This window comes from Scyliorhinus torazame, chromosome 27 (genome assembly GCF_047496885.1).
Source record: "Scyliorhinus torazame isolate Kashiwa2021f chromosome 27, sScyTor2.1, whole genome shotgun sequence".
NCBI lineage: Eukaryota > Metazoa > Chordata > Chondrichthyes > Carcharhiniformes > Scyliorhinidae > Scyliorhinus > Scyliorhinus torazame.
The window spans coordinates 10068103-10088810 of record NC_092733.1 but is presented as its reverse complement, the minus strand read 5'-3'; the positions used below and the strand labels follow the sequence as shown (position 1 = coordinate 10088810).

Genomic DNA, 20708 nt, shown 5'->3' with positions numbered 1-20708 from the left:
GAGGTCTCGCAGCTGGCCACACCAACCCCCACATCACAAATCGGCTGTGGACCACCCCCCCCCCCCCCCCCCCACCTCCCCGCTCACTGCACAGCAGTCCCCAACCCCTGGGTTTCGCCCCTACCCACAAGTACAGGGGTTAAATGACCCACCCCCTTCAGGGACCCCTGTAATAGGGAGACCCCTCCCACAGGGACCCCTGTAATAGGGAGATCCCCCTCCCTCAGGGATGCCTGTAATAGGGAGAACGCCCTCACAGGAACCTTTGTAATAGGGAGACCCACAATGGGACCCCTGTAATAGGGAGATCCCCCTCCCTCAGGGATGCCTGTAATAGGGAGAACACCCTCACAGGAACCTTTGTAATAGGGAGACCCACACAGGGACCCCTGTAATAGGGGTGACCCGAAGGGTCAGCACACCTGAGGCGAGGGGTGAGGTTGAGAAGGCGGGGCCTTCATGAATAACCTCAGCCAGTACGGGATTTGAACCCACGTTGCTGGCCTTGTTCACAAACCAGCTGTCTATCAATCTCAGTTTTTTGATTGAGCTTAGCTGCAGGGTTAGGGAGAGAGGGTTCCAGATTTCCACTGTCTTTTATGTGAGCGTTCTTAATCCATGAACATTCTAGCTCTAACCAACCAACCCCCCCCCCACCTCACTATGTTCTGGACTCCACCGTCAATCTCTCCCTATCTGCACTGTTGAATCTTTCTGATCATCTTCAATTAATCTTCAACTGGAAGCTTCCTTTGGTCCTGGGTGGAAGTGGACCATCTAAAAACATGGCGCGGCTCCTGCCACGAGGCTCGACAGGACCAGTTTCCACCCGTGTGGACCTCAATCCAAGTGAGTTCATTATTGGTTCATTAACTTCACAGGTGGTCTACATGAGTTCAAATTTGTTTAACCCCAAGTATCTGCCAATTCTGTGCCCTTTCTTACACCTAATCCACCCTTTGTTGTGTTTGCGTTGGTTAATTCAAATCATTGGATGGTTTGTTAACAAGTCTGAGTAATTGGGAGCATAGAGGTGCAATTAGAGGTAGTAGATTGCACTATATGGGGCAGCCGCCTGTACGATCCTTTAATAATTCAAACTCATTAAAACTCATTCATTAAATCAAAGGAGTTTTGACTCGTCCCACTTGGGGAGAGCAGAGACAGAGCAGTTTCTGTATGTTGCTAATACAGTGGAGTCACGGGGCGCGATTCTCCATTGCCCGACGCCAATATCGTAATCGGCGATCGGGCGGAGAATCCCTTTTTACACGGTGCCTGTTTTCGGATGCTCCGCCCCCTCCAAATCGGCATCATCGAGGAGCGCGCCGCATGCCGTTGGGACGGCCTCAGGAAGTTACCTGAAGGCCCTCCCCCGATGTACCGAGTTCCCGACTGCGCGATTGACATGTGGTCTGAGCGGTCAGCAACCCGGCGTGGGGGCTGCGGACTGTGTCCAGCACCGCCAGAGTGGGGCGGGAGCCGTGCCGCTGGCCGGGGTAGCTTCGTCGAGGACTGGTGGGGGATGGCCCGGGGGTGTCCGGGGGCCGCTATCTGGCAGGTTGGGTCCGCACGCGGCCGGAGCCATGTTGCACGGCGCCACAGCTGTTGGTCGTCGCCATGCGCATGCAAGGCCGCGGGCCCAGCAATTCTCCAGGCATTTATATCGGGAAGGCCGTTCGTTTTACGCGGCGTGGCTGCTAGCCCATCACCGGTCGGTGGATCGGTGCTGGGTCCTCATCGATTCTTTCATCATTAAACTAGACAGTTCCTCCGGACATAGCCTCAAAATCGGAGAATCCAGCCCAAGGTTTCCTCCGACTGGGTGTTGAGGACAGAAAATCAATCCATTCATACCGCTTCCACAAGTCCGCTCCCTTTCATTCTGCGAGGACTCGAGTGTACTGAACAGATCGTACAAGCAATTAGCATCCTGTATAACTAACTTCAGATCCCATGTCCTATCCGTCGCTGAGACAGTAAGGGGCAGCACGGTAGCATTGTGGATAGCACAATTGCTTCACAGCTCCAGGGTCCCAGGTTCGATTCCGGCTTGGGTCACTGTCTGTGCGGAGTCTGCACATCCTCCCCGTGTCTGCGTGGGTTTCCTCCGGGTGCTCCGGTTTCCTCCCACAGTCCAAAGATGTGCAGGTTAGGTGGATTGGCCATGATAAATTGCCCTTAGTGTCCAAAATTACCCTTAGTGTTGGGTGGGGTTACTGGGTTATGGGGATAGGGTGGAGGTGTTGACATTGGGTAGGGTGCTCTTTCCAGGAGCCGGTGCAGACTCGATGGGCCGAATGGCCTCCTTCTGCGCTGTAAATTCTATGATAATCTATGAGTTTACCTCCTGCCCATGTCCAGCTCCGTCTCAACTCTTTATCACTGTGACAAATGGAGGATTTTAGGAATATTGGCTTCTAAAAATTGGGACAATTTAAGAGTTAAAAGCCGAGGGTCATAGTGTGCCTGACTGCAGTGGTCATGTTGTTTTGAAATAGGATATTGTTTTATAAAGGCCTGGGGCGCTTCTATGAGCCACAAATTGACCAAAGGAATGTGGTTTTCAGCCTGGGCTAATGCACAGTGGTTTGACTGGGGAAAAGTCCCTGGGGAGTTAATGTACTTTCAGTCTGTAGAATTAATTTGTTTTTCAGCTTGGGGGAGATGATGTGGTTGCTGGGTGGAGCCAAGGAATTCGAAGAGGCAGTTTTGGCGAAACCTTTTGGGAGAGAAGGGTTTATTCAGATCTGACTAAGTCCACAATTCTCTCACAGTAGGATAGTTACAAAGGAGTAGTAATATTTAGAGCACAGCAGACTTTGTCTGGCGACAAGGAAGAAGCTGAAACACACCAGGTGAACCAGCTTTTTGAAGATATTCAGCCAGAGTCTGAAGGGGTTCGAATCAGAACCAAATCTATTTTGTAAAGCAAGTATTATTCTAGGCCATGCTGATTTTAAGATAGATTGAGAGCTGTATGTTTCTTTTCCTGTTGTTTAATGGTGAATTAAGTAGTAGTGTTTAAGGGAGTAATTGTAAACTGTTATTTTCAGGTGTGAAGTTTAAGATGTTATGAATAATTTTTTAAAAACATTTTAAAAAACAAATCCCGATTTCTTCATGCATTCACTCCTGGAGAAAATCATTCTTTCCACTCAGGCTTACAAATAAACTAAAATATTGGGGTTTTGGTCCAGTATCCGAGCCACTGTTGGGTTTTGGTCTGGGATTGTGATAAAACTGGGGGCTCTTTACCGGGATCTTAAGTATAATTCTTTGTTTGGTTTGGGGTTACTGAACTTAAAGACAGTTCTTGTGTGTGGAACGATTGCAGTCTTTCAGGTTTTTAAATTTAAATAGGTAGTGATTGGAGAGGCTCTTTCAGTTGCAAAACCTATCCTAGATGTGTGAGCGATTACCCGGGATGGTTTACAAAGGGAGACTAAAGCAAAACTTTTAGGGTTTTGCGGGGAAGCTGCAGGTAACCTTATGTAAAGGGATGAGAAAACACAAGCCGTAACTCAATATTTAAATTTGCCAGAGACACAGCCTGAATCAGTGGAATTAGCTAGAATTCAATTACAAAGAGAAATGAAGAACTTGGAATTAGAAGCAAAGGAAGAGGAGGGATTGGCAATGGCAGAATTAAAGGAAAAAGAGAGGGCAGAAAAGGAAAAAGAGCGGGCTTTTCAAAAGGATGTGGAAGCTTGAGGTGGAAATGGAAAGATTAGCAAAGGAAGAAAGAGAGAAGGAAAAGAAAGAGAATTTGAACTTCGGAATCTGGCAGTGCAAAGGAGAGAATCAACTTAGAAGGTTGGAGTGAAAGGCAGATGCTGAGGAAGGTCTACAGGAAGAAGAAATACTTCCTAATCAAAAGCTTAGTCAGGATATTTTTAAATATATGAAGCACAACTAATATTTGATGAGAAAGATGTGGAAGCCTTTTTCATCTCATTTGAGAAAGTGCTGAACAATTGAATTGGCCAAAGACCATGTGGGTAGTGTTGGTTCAAACAATGTTGGTAGGTAGAGCAAGTGAAGTGTTTGCATCACTATTAGAGGAGGTACCTAGGTATTATGATGAGGTGAATAAAACCATATTAAGTTGATATGAACTGGTTTCAAAGGCCTACAGACAGAAATCTAGGAAAACAAAGATCTTAGAAATCTAAGGAAAGAACCAGGTCAGACGTTGCAAGGGCCCTTCCCATTTGTTCCTGTTTATTACCTGAATTCATCTTTCTTTTATTTTTGAGTTACATTTTGATCCACCGCACCTGTTGTTTAATGCACCTGTGATTTAAGGCGAAGTAGTCTATGCCTACAATTCAAACAGAGGTGGAAGGCTGTGCTTTTTTAGACTGGGGATTGGAGATTGGCTGGCATCAATGATGACTCAGTTTGATTGATTGGACCGGTGGCCAATGAATTGGACCAAAAGGCTGTGCTCTGCCCGGTAACGGGTGGTGATTGGGTCTGATCTCACTGGAATGTTTCAGAGTTTCAGAGGTTGAGTTTTGGTGTCCATCTGACCACTGGCAGACGTGAGGAAGGGCCGCTGTCCTCACCCCTCTCCGATTGCTCCAGAAAGGTTGTGTTTCTGAACCGGCAGGGAGCCTGGATGAATCTATGCACACGGGAACCATTAACGCCTGTAAACAGGGGAGAACCGATCAACTCTCTCTCCAAAAAAGGCAATGGCCTGAGAATAAACCACGTACTGAAAGCAGAGTTTGATGTGAAGCCAAGGGATCTCACCAGGAGGAATACATTTCGAAAAGGCAGCGAAGATCGTTACAGGTTGTAAACCAAGGACTTTAATCAACCAATGTGCTGGAAGGAAAACCTGCTACAGACCCACTATTGGAAGCAAAGACTCTTCATCTTATTATGCCCCACCCCCCACCTTCCCACTTCTGTCTGTCTGGCAGCACGGTAGCACAGTGGTTAGCACTGTTGCTTCAAATCACCAGGGTCCCAGGTTCGATTCCCGGCTTGGGTCGCCGTCTGTGCGGAGTCTGCGCGTTCTCCCCGTGTCTGCGTGGGTTTCCTCCGGGTGCCCCGGTTTCCTCCCACAAGCCCCGAAAGACGTGCTTGTTAGGTGAATTGGACATTCTGAATTCTCGCTCAGTGTACCCGAACAGGCGTCGGAGTGTGGCGACTAGGAGCATTTCACAGTAACTTCATTGCAGTGTTAATGTGAGCCTACTTGTGACAATAACGATTATTATTATTATTGTGTGTGGGGGTAGAGGATGGGACAGGTAAGGGGATAATAATTTCACTTGGTGTTATCCAAGAGTATTTGCAACATAATTCATCATATTTCTTGTCATAAGTGAACAGTAAATTGTTTCAACTTACAGACCTTGTGACTATAATCATTGAGCAGTTAAGGGTCAAAGATGTCAGGAATTTTTGTAAGATTTATTGGTTAATTCACTCGTGTTCACTGAAACACATCAGTTGAACCAGCTATTTGAAGATATTCAGCCAGAGTCAGAAGGGGTTCTAATAGGAACCAAAACTGTTCTGCAAAGCAAATATTACTCTCTGCCCTGCTTTTTAAAGAAAAATTATGTGTTTCTTTTCTTGTTGTTTAATAGGGAATTGAGTAGTAGTATTAAGGGGTAATTGTAAGCTGTTCTTTTCAGTTGAAGTTAAAGAGTTTAAGATTGTATTCATAATAAAGTTTTAAAAAAAACAAATTCCTATTTTTTTAATGCAATCATTCCTGTAACGAATCATTTTTCCCGCACAGACTTATAAAATAAACTAAAATATTGTGGGTTTTGGTAGAGTAACCCAGCCACTGTTGGGGTTTGGTCTGGGATTGTAATAATCACCAAAACCTTTCTCTCGGATGGACTGATCTCAATGTCTTGGTGTCCTCCCATCTTCCATGGGCTGTGAAGCTCAGCTTGCCCAGGACTCAGCCACTCGTATCCCGCTCCCTCTCTCTGACCAGCATCGGCTTGCTGTTCTCCTCCTCCTCGTGTCCTTCAGAACCTTCCTTGATTCCCCGCTGTCCGTGGCCTTCACCCGGCCCCAGCTCACTACCCTCTCTCATCCTTCGGTTGTGATCGATGGCAGCTCTTTCTCCCTCTCTTTCTCTCTCTCTCTCTCCCTCTTTCTCCCCATCGTTTGCTGGCACATCCGTCAGCGGCAACCTCATGAACTACCTCCTCCAGCTCCTCCATCGCTCCGCATATTAAAAACACCTAAGCAGCCTTTGGAATTCTCGCACAACGGACATTCTCCTGTGGCTTCTCTGTGAGGACTTTTACATCAACATTCGCAGCGGTCTTGGTGGGTGTAAACCCCTGTCACACGGTCTTTATCCCAGCCTCTGTGTTACGTGTCCTGTGCCACAGCATCCAAATGCCCCACCCCGTCCTCACAGACAACATTGAGATAATGCTGAGGAGTGTGTTAACTGGGATAGACCCCGGTTCTGCAGGATCCTTGCAAACCCACCTTTAACATCCCATTCGATAGGCAGAACATCCCGACGGTGCAGCGTTTTCCCGGTGCTGGGAGCGTAGGTAAGGATTTCTCTGAGTCTGTGGAGTGGGACTCAGACCCACAACCGGCTGACTCGGAGACGAGAGTGTTACCCACTGACTGAGCCACGGATGAAAGTATTTTCATTAGGATTCAGGACAGGTCGGAGCCTTGGAGGAGGAATATCTGCTGCTTGAAGCAGAAGAGTAAGCTTGTTGGGTGTGCAGTACAAGGATCGAGGCAGCAGAGCTGTCACCGACAGAAGCTCCCAGTGCTCATTAACAGCTCGCAGCAGATGGTGATGTGTGGCACTCAATTCCTGCTCAGCTGCCGAGCTACTGCTCCTCGCACCATTTGTGATTTGCGGCACACCTGTGCTATACGAGTAAACAAAGAGGGCAATCGTAAAAAGGGCAGCATGGTGGCACGGTGGTTAGCACTGCTACCTCACAGCGCCGGGACCCGGGCTCGATTCAGGCCTCGGGTGACTGTCTGTCTGGAGTCTGCACGTTCTCCCCGTGTCTGCGTGGGTTTCCTCCGGGTGCTCCGGTTTCCTCCCACAGTCCAAAGATGTGCAGGTTAGGTGGATTGGCGACACTAAATTGCCCCTTAGTGCCCATAGATGTGCAGGTTGAGTGGGGTTATTGGGATTGGACTGGGGAACGGGATGGGGGCTCTGGTAGAGTGCTCTTTCATAGGGTCGATGCAGACTCGAGGGGCCGAATGGCCTACCTCTGCACTGTAGGTATTCTGTGATAGTCTCGGGGGGATAGAATATACAGTGCAGAAGGAGGCCATTCGGCCCATCGAGTCTGCACCGGCCCTTGGAAAGAGCATCTTACCTAGCCCTACGCGTCCATCCTATCCCATAACCCAGTAACCCCACCTAACCATTTTGGACACTAAGGGCAATTTATCATGATCAATCCACCTAACCTGCACATCTTTCGGGACTTGTGGGAGGAAACCGGAGCATCCGGAGGAAACCCACGCAGACACGGGGGAGAATTTGCAGACTCCGCACAGATAGTGACCTAAGCCTGGGACCCTGGTGCTGTGAAGCAACAGTGCTAACCACTGTGCAACCCTGCTGCCCAAAGATGTGTGCTGCAGGTATCGCTGGAAAGCAGGTCATGAAAACAAGGCTGCAGGTCGCAAATGTTAACCTGTGGGCGGAACCTGCTCTCTCTGGGGGTGAGCCTGGAGGAGGGAAGGGTCTGCAGTTAGGTGGGATGGGGGTTTACCGGAACCCTTGCCCAGGTGAGACCCTTCAATGGCCAATCAGTGCCCGCGTAAGGAACTCATCATGCCACCTGGTATTAATCTCTGCAGCGTGTACGGGAGGTGAAGCGGTATGGACAGCTTGTCACCTCTGGGGGAGGGGTTGGTGCCAGATCACGGGACTGGGCATCAGCTAGGTGCGGCGGGGGAATGGGGGGGGGGGGGGCGGGGGGGGAGCTGCTGAGAGCCACCACCCTCCTCTTGACTGCCAGCCGCCCTGCACCTCTCTTTTGTTTTAATAAATTTAGAGTGCCCAATTCATTTTTTCCAATTAAGGGGCAATTTACCGTGGCCAATCCACCTACCCTGCACATCTTTGGGTTGTGGGGGCGAAACCCACGCAAACTCCAGACAGACAGTGGCCCAGGGCCGGGATCGAACCTGGAACCTCGGCGCTGTGAGACAGCAGTGCTAACCCCTCACCTCTCTCCCTGTGACTCCCCCACCCCCACCAACCCCCACATGACTTGCCCGCAGCCTGCCTCGCTGCGTGATCCCGGGACTCCAGACCCTGTCCGTCCAGCCTGTTATTCAGGGTGGTGTAATATTGAAGTTGGAACGTGCCTGGTCCAATCGTAATGAAAAGCCGCTCTTTAATAATGGTGAATTGGCTCCAATCTTTAACAGCAAGAACAAGGGTTTCCTTCTGAATGATTTCAGAAACGCAACTTCAGTTGGGAAGCACTCGATGCACAAGGCAACATCCTGTAACTAGGAAAATGAAAAACCTTTCGTCCCTATAACACCTGACTGTGACCAACAAAACCCAAAGCTGTCGTACATTCGCAGGCGCAGTAATTCTCGAACATGAATAACCTTAGTCAGAAGTCTTACAACACCAGGTTACAGTCCAACTGGTTTGTTTGGAGTCACTAGCTTTCGGAGCGCAGCTCCTTCCTCAGGTGAGTGAAGAGTGCTCCGAAGGCGAGTGACACAAAGCAAAATAGGTGTTGCAAGACTTCTTACTGTGCCTACCCCAGGCCAAAGCCGGCATCTCCACATCATGAATAACCTTGCCCTTGAACATTCTCCAACATGAATAGCCTCGCCTCTCGCCTGAGGTGTGGTGACCCTCGGGTTAAATCACCATCGGTCAGCTCTTCCCCCTCACTCAAAGGGGAAAGCAGCCCACAGTCATTTGGAACCATGGCCACTTTGCTGAATTCTTGACCAGCTTCTTTTTTTTTCCCGGCCACAATGGCCGTCCTTTGAAGGAGCCACGGCCTGGGTTCCACCACCACCGCTGCCAGCACCCCCCCCCCCCCGCCCCCCCCTCCCCCCTCTCCCCCACTCCCCCCAAGCACAGATTCAGGATATTTACTGGCTCCTCGAACCCAACTCAGTAAGGTTGGAGTAAGTACCCTGGAAGTTGGGGTTATCGTTCCTGGGTGGCGGTGTTTCGTAGGGCAGGCCACCCAGTGACAGGTGGGTTGCTGTGTGTGGAGACAATCTGGATGGGAGACCTACCCCGGTGCATCAGCGCTGTGTCGAGGTTTTCGGGGGCGGGCGGGGTAAAAAACCAGAAAGGCATTAAATCAGCCCTCATCCCTCACCTGCCACACATTCCCGAAGCCCCATCCATGCCAGTCCTACCCTCTGTGCCAACGTAACTCACCCTCTAGCCCCCATATTCCCAATGTCAGTGCATGCCCCTCCGCCCACCCCATGACTCTTTATAGACCTTTAACAACTTTGTGCCAAGTCATGCCACCCCATGCCTCACCCACCTAAAACCCTTGCATCCACCATGCCAACACTCCAAGTATCCACCATGGGTGGACATCAGGACATCCCTGCTGAGATTAAATAAAATAATACCAAGCTTATGTTGCAGGATATATTTTTAACAGAAAGTGTTCTCATTCATGAAAGCCATTAACTCCATTTACATTCCTTATACTACATTATCCCTTATAGGAACAAACATTTACTCAATTGCATAATCCCTTATAAAAACAAGCATTGGCAATTCATAGTCCAACTTCGAAGAGTCAATAACCGTTTGGAGCAGTCAATCGAACTCTGAAATGGCGAACACCGTATTGTGTTAATGAACCTTTGTGAAATCAGTCATGCAGCTCTTGTCCAGTAATGGCAAGCATAGGACTTATGTCAACACTCAGTGAAATAGCAAGCAATAGTTTTTTAACACTCCAGAGCGTTTTTTCAAAGAGTTAAAGATCAGAAGTTTTAAATACCTTGGCAGCTTGACAATTCCTGTGGGAAGTTCATCTTGATACTTTTGAGAATTGTTTTGATAGTTCCAATGAGCTTCACGGTTCCAATAAGATGCACTTTGTATGCGCATTCATGTCTACCTTTATAAACTCCAAAGGGGTACCTGACCTCCCCCAAAGGTATCACAGGACCATATCCAAAGGTCTCCAAAGGGTACCCCGGCTATCCAAACGTATCCGTAAAGTTCAGACCAACTCCTACCAGCTCCTAATCTACCCATACCAAGGTTCAAACACCCCTCTTACCAAAATGCCTCTGCAAATCGTGTATGCGGAGCTCCCGACCCAGGCCCATTCCTGCCCCTGTGAAAGTGGGAGGGGCTGTGTTCAGGGGGGGGGGCGACTTGCAAACAGCAAATGTGACGATGACCAGATCATCGGTTTGGATGACGTTGGTCGAGGGATAAGTATTGGCCAAGTCTCTGCCAATAATTGCCCTGGTCTTCTTTGACATATTGATCTTTAATGATCACATTTAGAGGGCAGACAAGGCACTGGTTCAATATCTCTTCTGGAACATGTACATCCAAAAGCACACCCAGCTGGGAGACTGTGTGCTCTGGACCCTGTGCTTGTACGCAAACTCTTAGCCTTTAGGCCTAGAGGGGGCGGAGGGGAGCGGGGTTTACCATCCACTGAGCTGCCATTGGCTGTGCCTCTTGCTCTGGGACTTGAACCCACCTGCATTGAGCTGTACTCTAATGTCTAGCAATCTCAGATGGGTCTGGGTGACACCTTATACTGGTTAAGCCTTGCTGCTGTAGAGAAATCAGTCACGTTCCTCCTAACCTTCCGTGTGTATTTCCTGTGTTTGTATGTTGCGCTGATTTTCCATCGCAAGCTGATTTCTTTCTCTACCGTTTTGTTTCCCCTCCGCAGACTCTTTTCCCAAGTCCCGAGGAAGGCTGGGAAATCTACAGTTCCGCCCAGGATCCCGATGGGAAGTGCGTGTGTGCGGTGGTGGCCCAACGGAGTATGTGCTCACGTGACGCGCGGAGTAAGCAACTCCGACAGCTGCTAGAGAAGGTACAACAAGGGCATTATTTTATAGGGGAGATGGAATGGTTTCCCTCTGACTACCGCCTCTGGCAGAAACATTGAAAATAGGGCCAGGAGGAGGCCATTCGGCCCTTTGAGGTAATTCAATATGATCCTCAATCTCAACATTCCTTAAACTACACTATCCCTTATAACAACAAACATTTATTCAATTGCTTAATCCCTTATAAAAACAAGAATTGCAATTCAAAGTCCAACTTCGAAGAGTCAATAACCGTTTGGAGCTATCAATCGAACTCTGAAATGGCCCGCTCTCTCCCCATGCCCCTTGGCATACTTAGAGTCTTGAAATCTACCTATTTCCTCATTAAATATAATGACTTGGCCTCAACAACCTCCGTGGTCGAGAATTCCACAGGTTCGTCACCCACTGAGTGAAGAAGTTTCTCCTCATTCACCCCAGTGAATACAGGCCCAGTCGACCCAAACTCTCCTCGTACGACAATCTCGCCACCCCAGGAATCGGTCTGGTGAACTTTCGCCGAACTCCCTTTTCTTAAATAAGGAGACCAACTGCTCACAATGGTCCACTGATGCACTAGGACACCCAGGTCCCTTTGTATGTCACCATCTGCCAATCTATCCCCATTTAAATAATACTCCGCCACTCTGTTTCTCCGTCCGAAGTGGTTAACCTCACATTTATCCACGTTATGCTGCCTCTGCCATGTGTTTGCCTACTCGCTCAACTTGTCTAAATCACCTCGACGCTTCCTCACATCCTCCTCAACACTCACGTATTGTGTCATCAGCAAACCTGGAAAGGTTAATTTTAGTTCCCTCTTCCAAATCATATATATATAATCGCTTATTGTCAATCATTGATGTATATTTGAATAGCTGGAGCCAATTCGAAAAAGACTCATTTATTCCTGCTCTGTTTCGTAAACCCATGCCAATATATTGCCCCCAATCCCATGCACTTTCATTTTACACACTAGCCTCTCATGTGGAACTTAATCAAAAGCTTTCTGAAAAATCCAAGTGTGCCACATCCACTGGCCCACGTTCCAGATTGTAATCCCCCACGTCTCCCTTGCTGGCTATTTTGTCAATAATCTTAAATCTGTGTCCTCAGGTTAACATTCTTCCTGCCAGCGGAAACAATTTGTCCCCGTCAAAACCCCTTGATTAAATCTCACATCCACCCTCTCCATAGACTTGACGTCCTGTGACTGACTGAACAAGCTTCCCCCAAACGCGTGGCTTTAGGAGGCCTTTGTCTCATCACTCTCCTCTGTGTCTGAACCCACACCCCAAGTTGAATGAATCATCCGATTCTGCATTCCGTAACCTCGCCGCAGTAATAGCAGACTTCTTAAATCATTGTCGTGCTCATATATTACTGCAGACCTTTGAAAGGCGGAGATGAAGCACTTTGCAGGTTAATTAACAGGCAGGAGTCAGGGGGAAGTATGTTATTATTTCATATCTCCAGGGAATAGCATGGGTTTGGCAATGTTGACCCTGGTCGATTGCCAAATATCATTTAATTATCTCAATAATGTTAACAGTTATTTCTAGTCTCAGACTATGTGACAATTAAATTGAAACCTTTCCTCGGTTTGGTAAACAGTCGGCTGTCGTGTTTTACGAACCAGGTAATTATGCAGAGTCGGGTGGGCCCAGGATGGAGAGGCTAATGCCCCCATCACGCTGGTCCGGTGGTGGGTGAAGGTGGTTTTATTAATTCTTTCTTGGGAGTTGGGTATCACTGGAAAAGCCAGCTTTTATCGGCAGTTTCCTAATTATCCTTGAGCTGTTTGGGCAGTGTTATAATCCCAATGGAGGTTCCGGGATCAGGACTACACGACTTCCCGTGGCCTCCCCGGAATATGAACTTCCCCTTTCAGACAGGCAGGCCTTCCCCTTTAAGGGAGCGGGGTTTCCCACCTTGACAAGGAGAGCCTCGGTTGTACAGAAACCCGGGCCTCGCTGCAGGTTGGGGAAGGCAACCCTGAGGGGAGTGGAGGAGTATTGGAATTGTATCGAAATAAACCTTGTTCTGTAATTTCTACTTCTGCCTATGCGTTCTGCTGTGGGTCTGGAGTTGCCGGTAAGCCAGACCAGGTAAGGGCGGCAGATTTCCTTCCCTCTAGCCATCGCTTTCTAGCTTACAATTTCAGATTGATTTAATTGAATTTGAATGAATGTCTGCCCCCAGAGCATTAGCCTGAGCCTCTAGGTTACCAGCCCAGTGACATTGCCATCATGCTGGCCTCTTCCCCAGAATAAAGGCTTTAAACGCTTGAGAAACTGGGTCCCTTTATGCGCTCTGACTCCAGCTCAGGAATAGACTCACCTCGGCGGTGCATAGGTGATGAGCTCTCGGCCGTGCCCAGAAACATTCCGCCAAACATCGCCTGATATCCTCAGTGCAGTCGCGAAGGGGTGCCGCACTGTCAGAGGTGCTGTTTTTCAGCCAACGGAGTAATGCTGAGGCCTGTCTGCTCTCTCTCTCTCTCTCTCTCTCTGGTGGATGCAGCAAGATCCCGCAGCACTATTTCGAAGAAGACTTCAGGTGTTCTTCCTGCCTGCTATCCTGGTCCACGGGTATCCCTGGAATTAATCTGGTCCATGTCACGTTGCTGTGTGCTGGAGCGGGACTTGAGCCTGCCGACTTTCCGACTCCCGAGCGCCACCCACCGAGACTCCTGAAACAAGATTGTCCGGGGGGGGGGCGGCAAGTTTCATTCCAACCACGGCAAACAAACATTTTTTGTTTCAGTTAAGTCTTAGTCCCGACTATTTTAACTTTGATTTTTTATTTTCATTTTCCTTTCGCTGCCCAGCCTATTACTATTTTTCACACCAGGCAGGAGGTCCAGATCCCGGGATTCATGGCAGGAATTCTCCAGCGTTCGAAACCGATGTTGTAATCAGCGATCAGGCGGGGAATCCCTTCAGGCCCCAAAACCGGGGGCACCGCCGGTTTGCAGGCGGTTTTCGAGTCTCCAAGCTCGTTGCGCTGCGCATGCCGTTGGAACGATGTTGGCGTGACATCGGGAGGCCCCCCCATGATGCTCCGCCCCCAATGGGTCGAGTTTGCGGACCGTGCGGTTGACGTATGAACAGTCAGGAACGCGGCGTGGTGGTGCGGACTGTATCCAGTGCCACTGGTGGTGGGGGGGAAGGGGGGGGCTTCTGCGAGGGCTGGGGGGGGGGGGGGGGGCGGGGGACTGGCGGTGGTGGGGGGGGGGGTCCAGGGATTGTCCTGTGGGGCCGCATATGGCGGGCCGTGTCCGCGCAAGGACGGCGCCATGTTGGACGGCGCGGCCGCTGCTGGTCGTTGCCATGCGCATGCGTGGCCAGGGATCCGGTCATTCTCCGGCTGCTTTTGGTGCGGGAGCCGGGAGATTTTGGCATTGTAAAACGGCCGTGAATTCTCTGTTTCAGCCGGCACATAGCTGCTGAAATGGAGAACGCAGCCCCATGTGTTCCTGGATGTGGGATTGTGTCCATATAGGTTGTGTACCTGCTTCACCCATGTGGGAATAGGGGAGGGGCAGGATCCTCGCTCCTTCCTGCAGTGAAATGAGGGGTTAGAAACAGCCAATCTTGGTCCTTCCCTACCCTGGCAACACGCGGAGGCCATTCAGCCCCTCGAGCAGCTTCTGCGACCATCAGGGTAATCATGGCTGATCTACGTTTCAGCTCCATTGTGTCCGTACCTCTCGGTACTCTTACCCGACAAACACTCAATCATTCTCACTTCTAGGGACTACCAAAGAGGTTCCATTCCTGGCACTGACCCAGCACAGATCGGCACAGGTTAGCAGTGCCAACCTGTGGCCGGGGGCAGTTCCGGGCATGTTCCTCTCCTCTGGGGGCTATACTTACCTTTGTTTCTCCCCCGAGTGGGGGAGGGGGGGCACGGGAGGAGTCCTCTCGACTGGATCCCGTTTTTCAGAACACCACGTTGGTGAGGTTTGAATATTCAATGTGGCGGGAGGCCGCGCTTATTATATGTAAATGCTTCACAACGGTTTAAAATTAGATTATCAGCATTTTCTGGGCATCAACTTGGTTACGTTACTGGCGCGGGGCGTGGAAAATCTGGAAACGTGATCTCACCGGTGGAATCCCGTTTCCCGATTCTCGCTAGATTTTGTACCCACATCGTCGCTCGAGCTGCCGGCAGACATAGGGGTGAAATTGCCCCCAAACTCATTTTTCTTCTTCAGTCTAAACTTGCGAAGACAATGTTAGGTTTTCTGAGCTCAGGCACGCTTTGCCAACCTTGCCCCTTCTCATCGCTAACTATCCAAAGCCAAAATCGAAACCTTCGTTTCAACCAATCATATCTTGTGGTGGCAGAGTGGTTAGCACGGGTTGGAATCCGGCCTCAGGTCACTGCCTGTGCGGAGTCTGCACCTTCGCCCCGTGTGTGCGTGGGTTTTCCTCCGGGTGCTCCGGTTTCCTCCCACAGTCCAAAGATGTGCCGGGTAGGTGGGGTTATGGGATAAGGAGGGGGGCGGGGGGTTGTGGCTAGGTGCGGTGCTCATTCAGAGGGTCGGTGCAGACCTAATGGGCCGAATGGCCTCCTTCTGCGTTGCGGGAATTCTAAAAATGTTTTGTCATGTGTTCGGAGCCGAGCTGGGATTCTTTGGTATTTGTCTGCGCTCCAAATGAAAACGTCTCGGGACTGTAGTTTGTTAAAACCCAGAGCTCTTTATTTACAGCTACTAATTAGATATTGAGGTCTCTGTCCGAGGTTAGAACCTCTCGCTCCAGATCTCGGGTACTAAATCATATTATCTTACATCATTATTACATCAACGTCATGTGCTTCTGATGTTAACCTTTTACTCGACAAAAAGAGAATTTATTCTCAATCAGTTTTTGTTTTAATTTTTACTTTCTGGACTCAAAGTGCCGAGTACATAGGAATTCCAAGTAATGCTTTATTGCAGCAGCGTTTTGTTATATATATTAGGCTCCCAAGACACTTCACCAGAACAAAACTATTGAGCCGCCGAAACGATATTAGGGAAAGTGGCCTGAAGCGAGGTGTGTTTGAAGAGTGTCAGTGTGAGGGATACAGAGATTCAGAGAGGGAATTTCAGAGCTTAGGACTCAGGCAGCTAAAGGCACACCCGCCAATGGTGACATGGGGGCGGCACGGTGGCACACTGGTTAGCACTGCTGCCTCACAGCTCCAGGGACACGGGTTCAATTCCGGCCTGGGTCTGTGCGGAGTTTGCACTTCGTCCCCGTGTCGGCGTGGGTTTCCTCCGGGCGCTCCGGTTTCCTCCCACCGTCCAACGAAGTGCAGGGGAGGTGGATTGGCCGCGCTAAATTGCCCCTTAGTCCCCAAAATGTTAGGAGGGGTTACGGGGATAGGGTGGAGGCGTGGGCTTAAGTAGGGTGCTCTTTCCAAGGGCCGAATGGCCTCCTTCTGCACTGTAAATTCTACAATGAAAATCAAGGATGCTCGGGATACCAGAGTTTGGAGAACAGATTTTTTCTCGACATCGCTGAAGGTTACTTTCAGGATCCTTGTTATTCATCATCGGTGACCAGACATTCTGACAGAGAGAGAGCGATCTGCTCAATTCAGGGCCAATTAGTTAACGGGCAGATTTTTCTAATAGGATGGCAGCATATGTGGCTGTCAGTGACTGGAATGTGTAATTATATTGATATAATGGTGACAGCTGGGCTTCAGAAGCGTAATAGCCAAAGGAAGACGCAATGCTAATGAGAAGGAACAGAGTTACATCGTTCTGCAGTTCTCACCTCAAGATCATGGCAACGTTGAGTCCTGAGATTCGAGATCATTTTCCCCACATCCCAACTTTACAGGATGTGGATTCAGATTAGTTACTGCTCATTCACATCAGCTAGAAGCCAGTTCCCAAAATTCCAACGATTAAAATCCCTTTGTTCCACTTTTATCCTTTTGTTTTGGAAAATTAGACCCATTGTATAGATTTAGAATGGATTGACCCTCTCTCGTTGACTGCTGGACCTCATTTATAATTCCACAAGACACACAATCCCCAGTTTGCACATTCTCCCCGTGTTTGCATTAGTTCCACCCCCACAACCCAAAGATGTGCAGCGTGGGTGGCTTGGCCACACTGAATTGCCCCTTAATTGCAAAAAGGAAAATAATTGGGCACGCTCTTTTAAAAATGACCCACCATCGCCATTGAATGGAACACACTCACATTCCTTCCTATTCACTCCATTTATTCAAGCGATTCTTGAACCAATCGACTCCCAACTTCGTAATACGCTGATTAACCTAATGCATTCCCCACAATTATAACACCCCAATGGAATCCTTTCCCATCAGGCCGGCACGTTGGCGCAGTGGTTAGCACTGCTGCCTCACGGCGCCGAGGGCCCGGGTTCGATCCCGACCCCAGATCACTGTCCATGTGGAGTTTGCACATTCTCCCCGTGTCTGTGTGGGTCTCACCCCCACAACCCAAAGATGTGCAGGGTCGGTCTGTCTCTGTCTAAATCATTGCATACCGTGTAAGGGGAAAGAGCAAGGCATGAACTGCTCTGGGTTGGTGAGTGACTGCAGCCCCACAGCAACACGGTTTCGAAACGTTCGCTCCCTTCTCTCTCCACAGAGGCTGTCAGACCTGCTGAGATTGTCCAGTATTTTCTGCTTCGGTTTCAGATCTGCTTTCGCCTGGTTGAATCTTAGGTGCCCTTTGAAGTGGCCAATGAGGAATGGCCAATAAATACCGACAAAATAATTTCTCGTGGAAACATTTGATGGTGGTTAGGATCTGGAATGCCGCGCCTGAGAATGCGGGGGAGGCAGGCTCAATCGAGACTTTCAAAAGGGAATTCGACAGTGAGCTGGACAATCGGGAATGTGCAGCGTTCCGGAGGGAAGGCAGGAGGGTGGCACGAAGTGAAGGGCTGTTTCAAAGTGCGGGGCGAAGATGCGAACTAGGACCAGGGGTAGTCCAAAGATGTGCGGGTTAGATGGGGTTATGGGGTTTACAGATATAGGGCGGGGGAGTGAGCCTAGGTAGGGTGCTCTTTCCGAGGCTCGGTGCAGCCTGATGGGCCGAATGGCCTCCTTCAGCAGTGTAGGGATTCTATAGACCTCTGGAGTCGGCCATTCAGCCCCTGGAACCTTCTCTGCTTTTCAATGAGATTGTTGCTGCTCTGATTGCAACATCAACCCCACATTCTCGCCTACCCCTGATAACCTTTCACCCTCTCATTAGTCAATAACCTATCCAGCTCTGCCTTGAACATACCCGAAGATTCTGCTCCCCTGCCTTTTGAGGAAGAGAGTTGTAGAGACTCGCCCCCCCTCTGAGAGAAAGGTGGAGAAAGGTATTCTCATAATCTCTGTTTTAAATGAGCGACTCTTTATTTTTAAGCTGTGACCCCCAGTTCTCGATTCTCCCGCGAGGAAATTCCTCTCCACGTCAAGTCCCCTCAGGATCCGATATAGAATAGAAGGATAGAATTCCATTCAGAGTCTGTGCTGACCCTCGGAAAGAGCACCCTTCCTCGGCCCATTTCCCCCGCCCTATCTTTGTAACCTCACCTGACCTGCACATCTTTGGACATTAAGGGGCAATCTATCATGGCCGACCCACCTAACCTGCACATCTGTGGGAGGGAATCGGAGCAGCCGGAGGACATAGACATGGAATTTACAGTGCAGAAGGAGGCCATTCGGCCCATCGAGTCTGCACCGGCTCTTGGAAAGAGCACCCTACCCAAGGTCAACACCGCCACCCTATCCCCATAACCCAGTAACCCCACCCAACACTAAGGGCAATTCTGGACACTAAGGGCAATTTATCATGGCCAATCCACCTAACCTGCACATCTTTGGACTGTGGGAGGAAACCGGAGCACCCGGAGGAAACCCACGCACTCACGGGGAGGATGTGCAGACTCCGCACAGACAGTGACGCAAGCCGGGAATCGAACCTGGGACCCTGGAGCTGTGAAGCAATTGTGCTATCCACAATGCTACCGTGAAACCCACGCAGACACGGGGAGAACGTGCAAACTGACACAGACAGTCAACCGAGGCCGGACTCGAACCCGGGGTCCTTGGTGCTGTGAGGCAGCGGTGATAACCACTGTGTCGCCCATATGTTTCAAACAAGTCACCTCTTACTCTTTCACTCAACTGGATACAAGCCTAGTCTAACCTTTCCTCAGGAGACAACCCTCCCATTCCATCATCAATGATTCTCTGAACGGCTTCCAATGGATGATGCGCCAAATGGCCTTCTCCTGCGCGGTAACGGTTCTGCGAAATGGCCCTATTTGCTATCCTCCTCTTGGGACTTTCAGTGAACGGATGATGGGCCTGCATATTGCACTGGAGGTAGTCAGATTCAGGAACTGCAAAACGCAAATCTAAACACTCTATAATTTTCAAGATGGTCATTAATATGCAACAGGCATATATTAAAGTTCAAATACTTAGCACCTGATTTCTTAGTGTCTACTTTAAGTACTTTTAGTCAATGAAGCATTTGAATAGTCCGGAAATGCTGACTGTGGCCACTTGGACTGTTATAACATGATTGCTCGTTAACATGCGCATAAACCCGTCTCTTCTGTTTGAGGTCCCTTGCCTGTGAGACATCGGTTCCAGTTTCCTCTGCTGGCTGTTTGCTTGCACTGTGCTGTCGAAGCAATGATATGTTGGTTCACATCACACATTGAAAAGGCTTCAACACCTCGGGAAGCTTGGCAGCCAGATTTTCGATCCCAGTCCATAGGCGTTGCAAAAAAAAAAAGAGAGAGCTGTGACTAATGTCGGTCCACCTCAGCTTTGATGCGGAGAAATAAAACTTTCGAAAGCTTTCTGTTGGGATCCCGGATGAGATCCCAATTATTTGCAATTGGTAAAACGGTGAGGGCATGTACCTGCCCCCACAGGAGTGATAACGCCGACCTGTTTTATATTGAAACAAACTTTCATTTGAACATAGAGTTAACCACAGTAAAAATAGAGAAATAACAATTACAACTGTTCTTTTATAAAAGGAAAACCTTTAACTTCCCAAATCTTAAGAATGCAATAGCATTCTTAATTGCTTCTTCTTTGAAACCAGAAGGACCAGCTTTCTTCTTCTCTGCTGACAACCAATTATATTCCAATTAAGCAAATCAATATGAATTAAATACCACTCATGAATAAAGTTAACAACCAGGGTTTTACTTGCTTTTCTTGGTGCAGAATCTTTGGCTAGAGAATCTTTCAGGACCAAACACTTCTGTTCAGATTAAAATCCTGGGAAGAACGAACTATTCAGGCAGACCTGGCTCCTCCACTTTTTTACATCATCTATACCCAAAGCATAAGCTATTTTCTGTCCCCCCCCCCCCCCAAATGTCCCAGAAAGTGTTTAGTTAAGACCAAACACAACACCCCTCGTAAATTACCGGCACGCCAGTTGTACTTCAAATGTACACAATATTGCCTTAGCAGAACAATTCACCTGCAAATTCAATGATGACCTCACTTTTATGACCCCTTAATCACAGCTTTAACAGACATACTGTCTGTATGCATCTTAACCCAAGTTTTAATAACAAAACCTAAAATATAAAATGTGTCAGTGCAGATAAAAGAAAACACTGAAAAGGTGAAGAGGTGATCGGTAGAGAGGTTAA

At 49.0% G+C, this 20708-nt stretch overlaps 1 protein-coding gene across 2 annotated transcripts in view; it reads left to right on the top strand.

Moving 5' to 3' along the window:
• Window positions 1-20708, top strand: part of LOC140403197 (noelin-2-like) — a 473392-nt gene that overhangs the window by 352732 nt on the left and 99952 nt on the right. For both annotated transcript variants that reach the window (XM_072490948.1, XM_072490947.1), the window contains exon 2: window positions 10905-11051. In XM_072490948.1, coding sequence (XP_072347049.1) covers window positions 10905-11051 — 147 coding nt within the window. The remainder of the gene's footprint in view (window positions 1-10904; window positions 11052-20708) is intronic.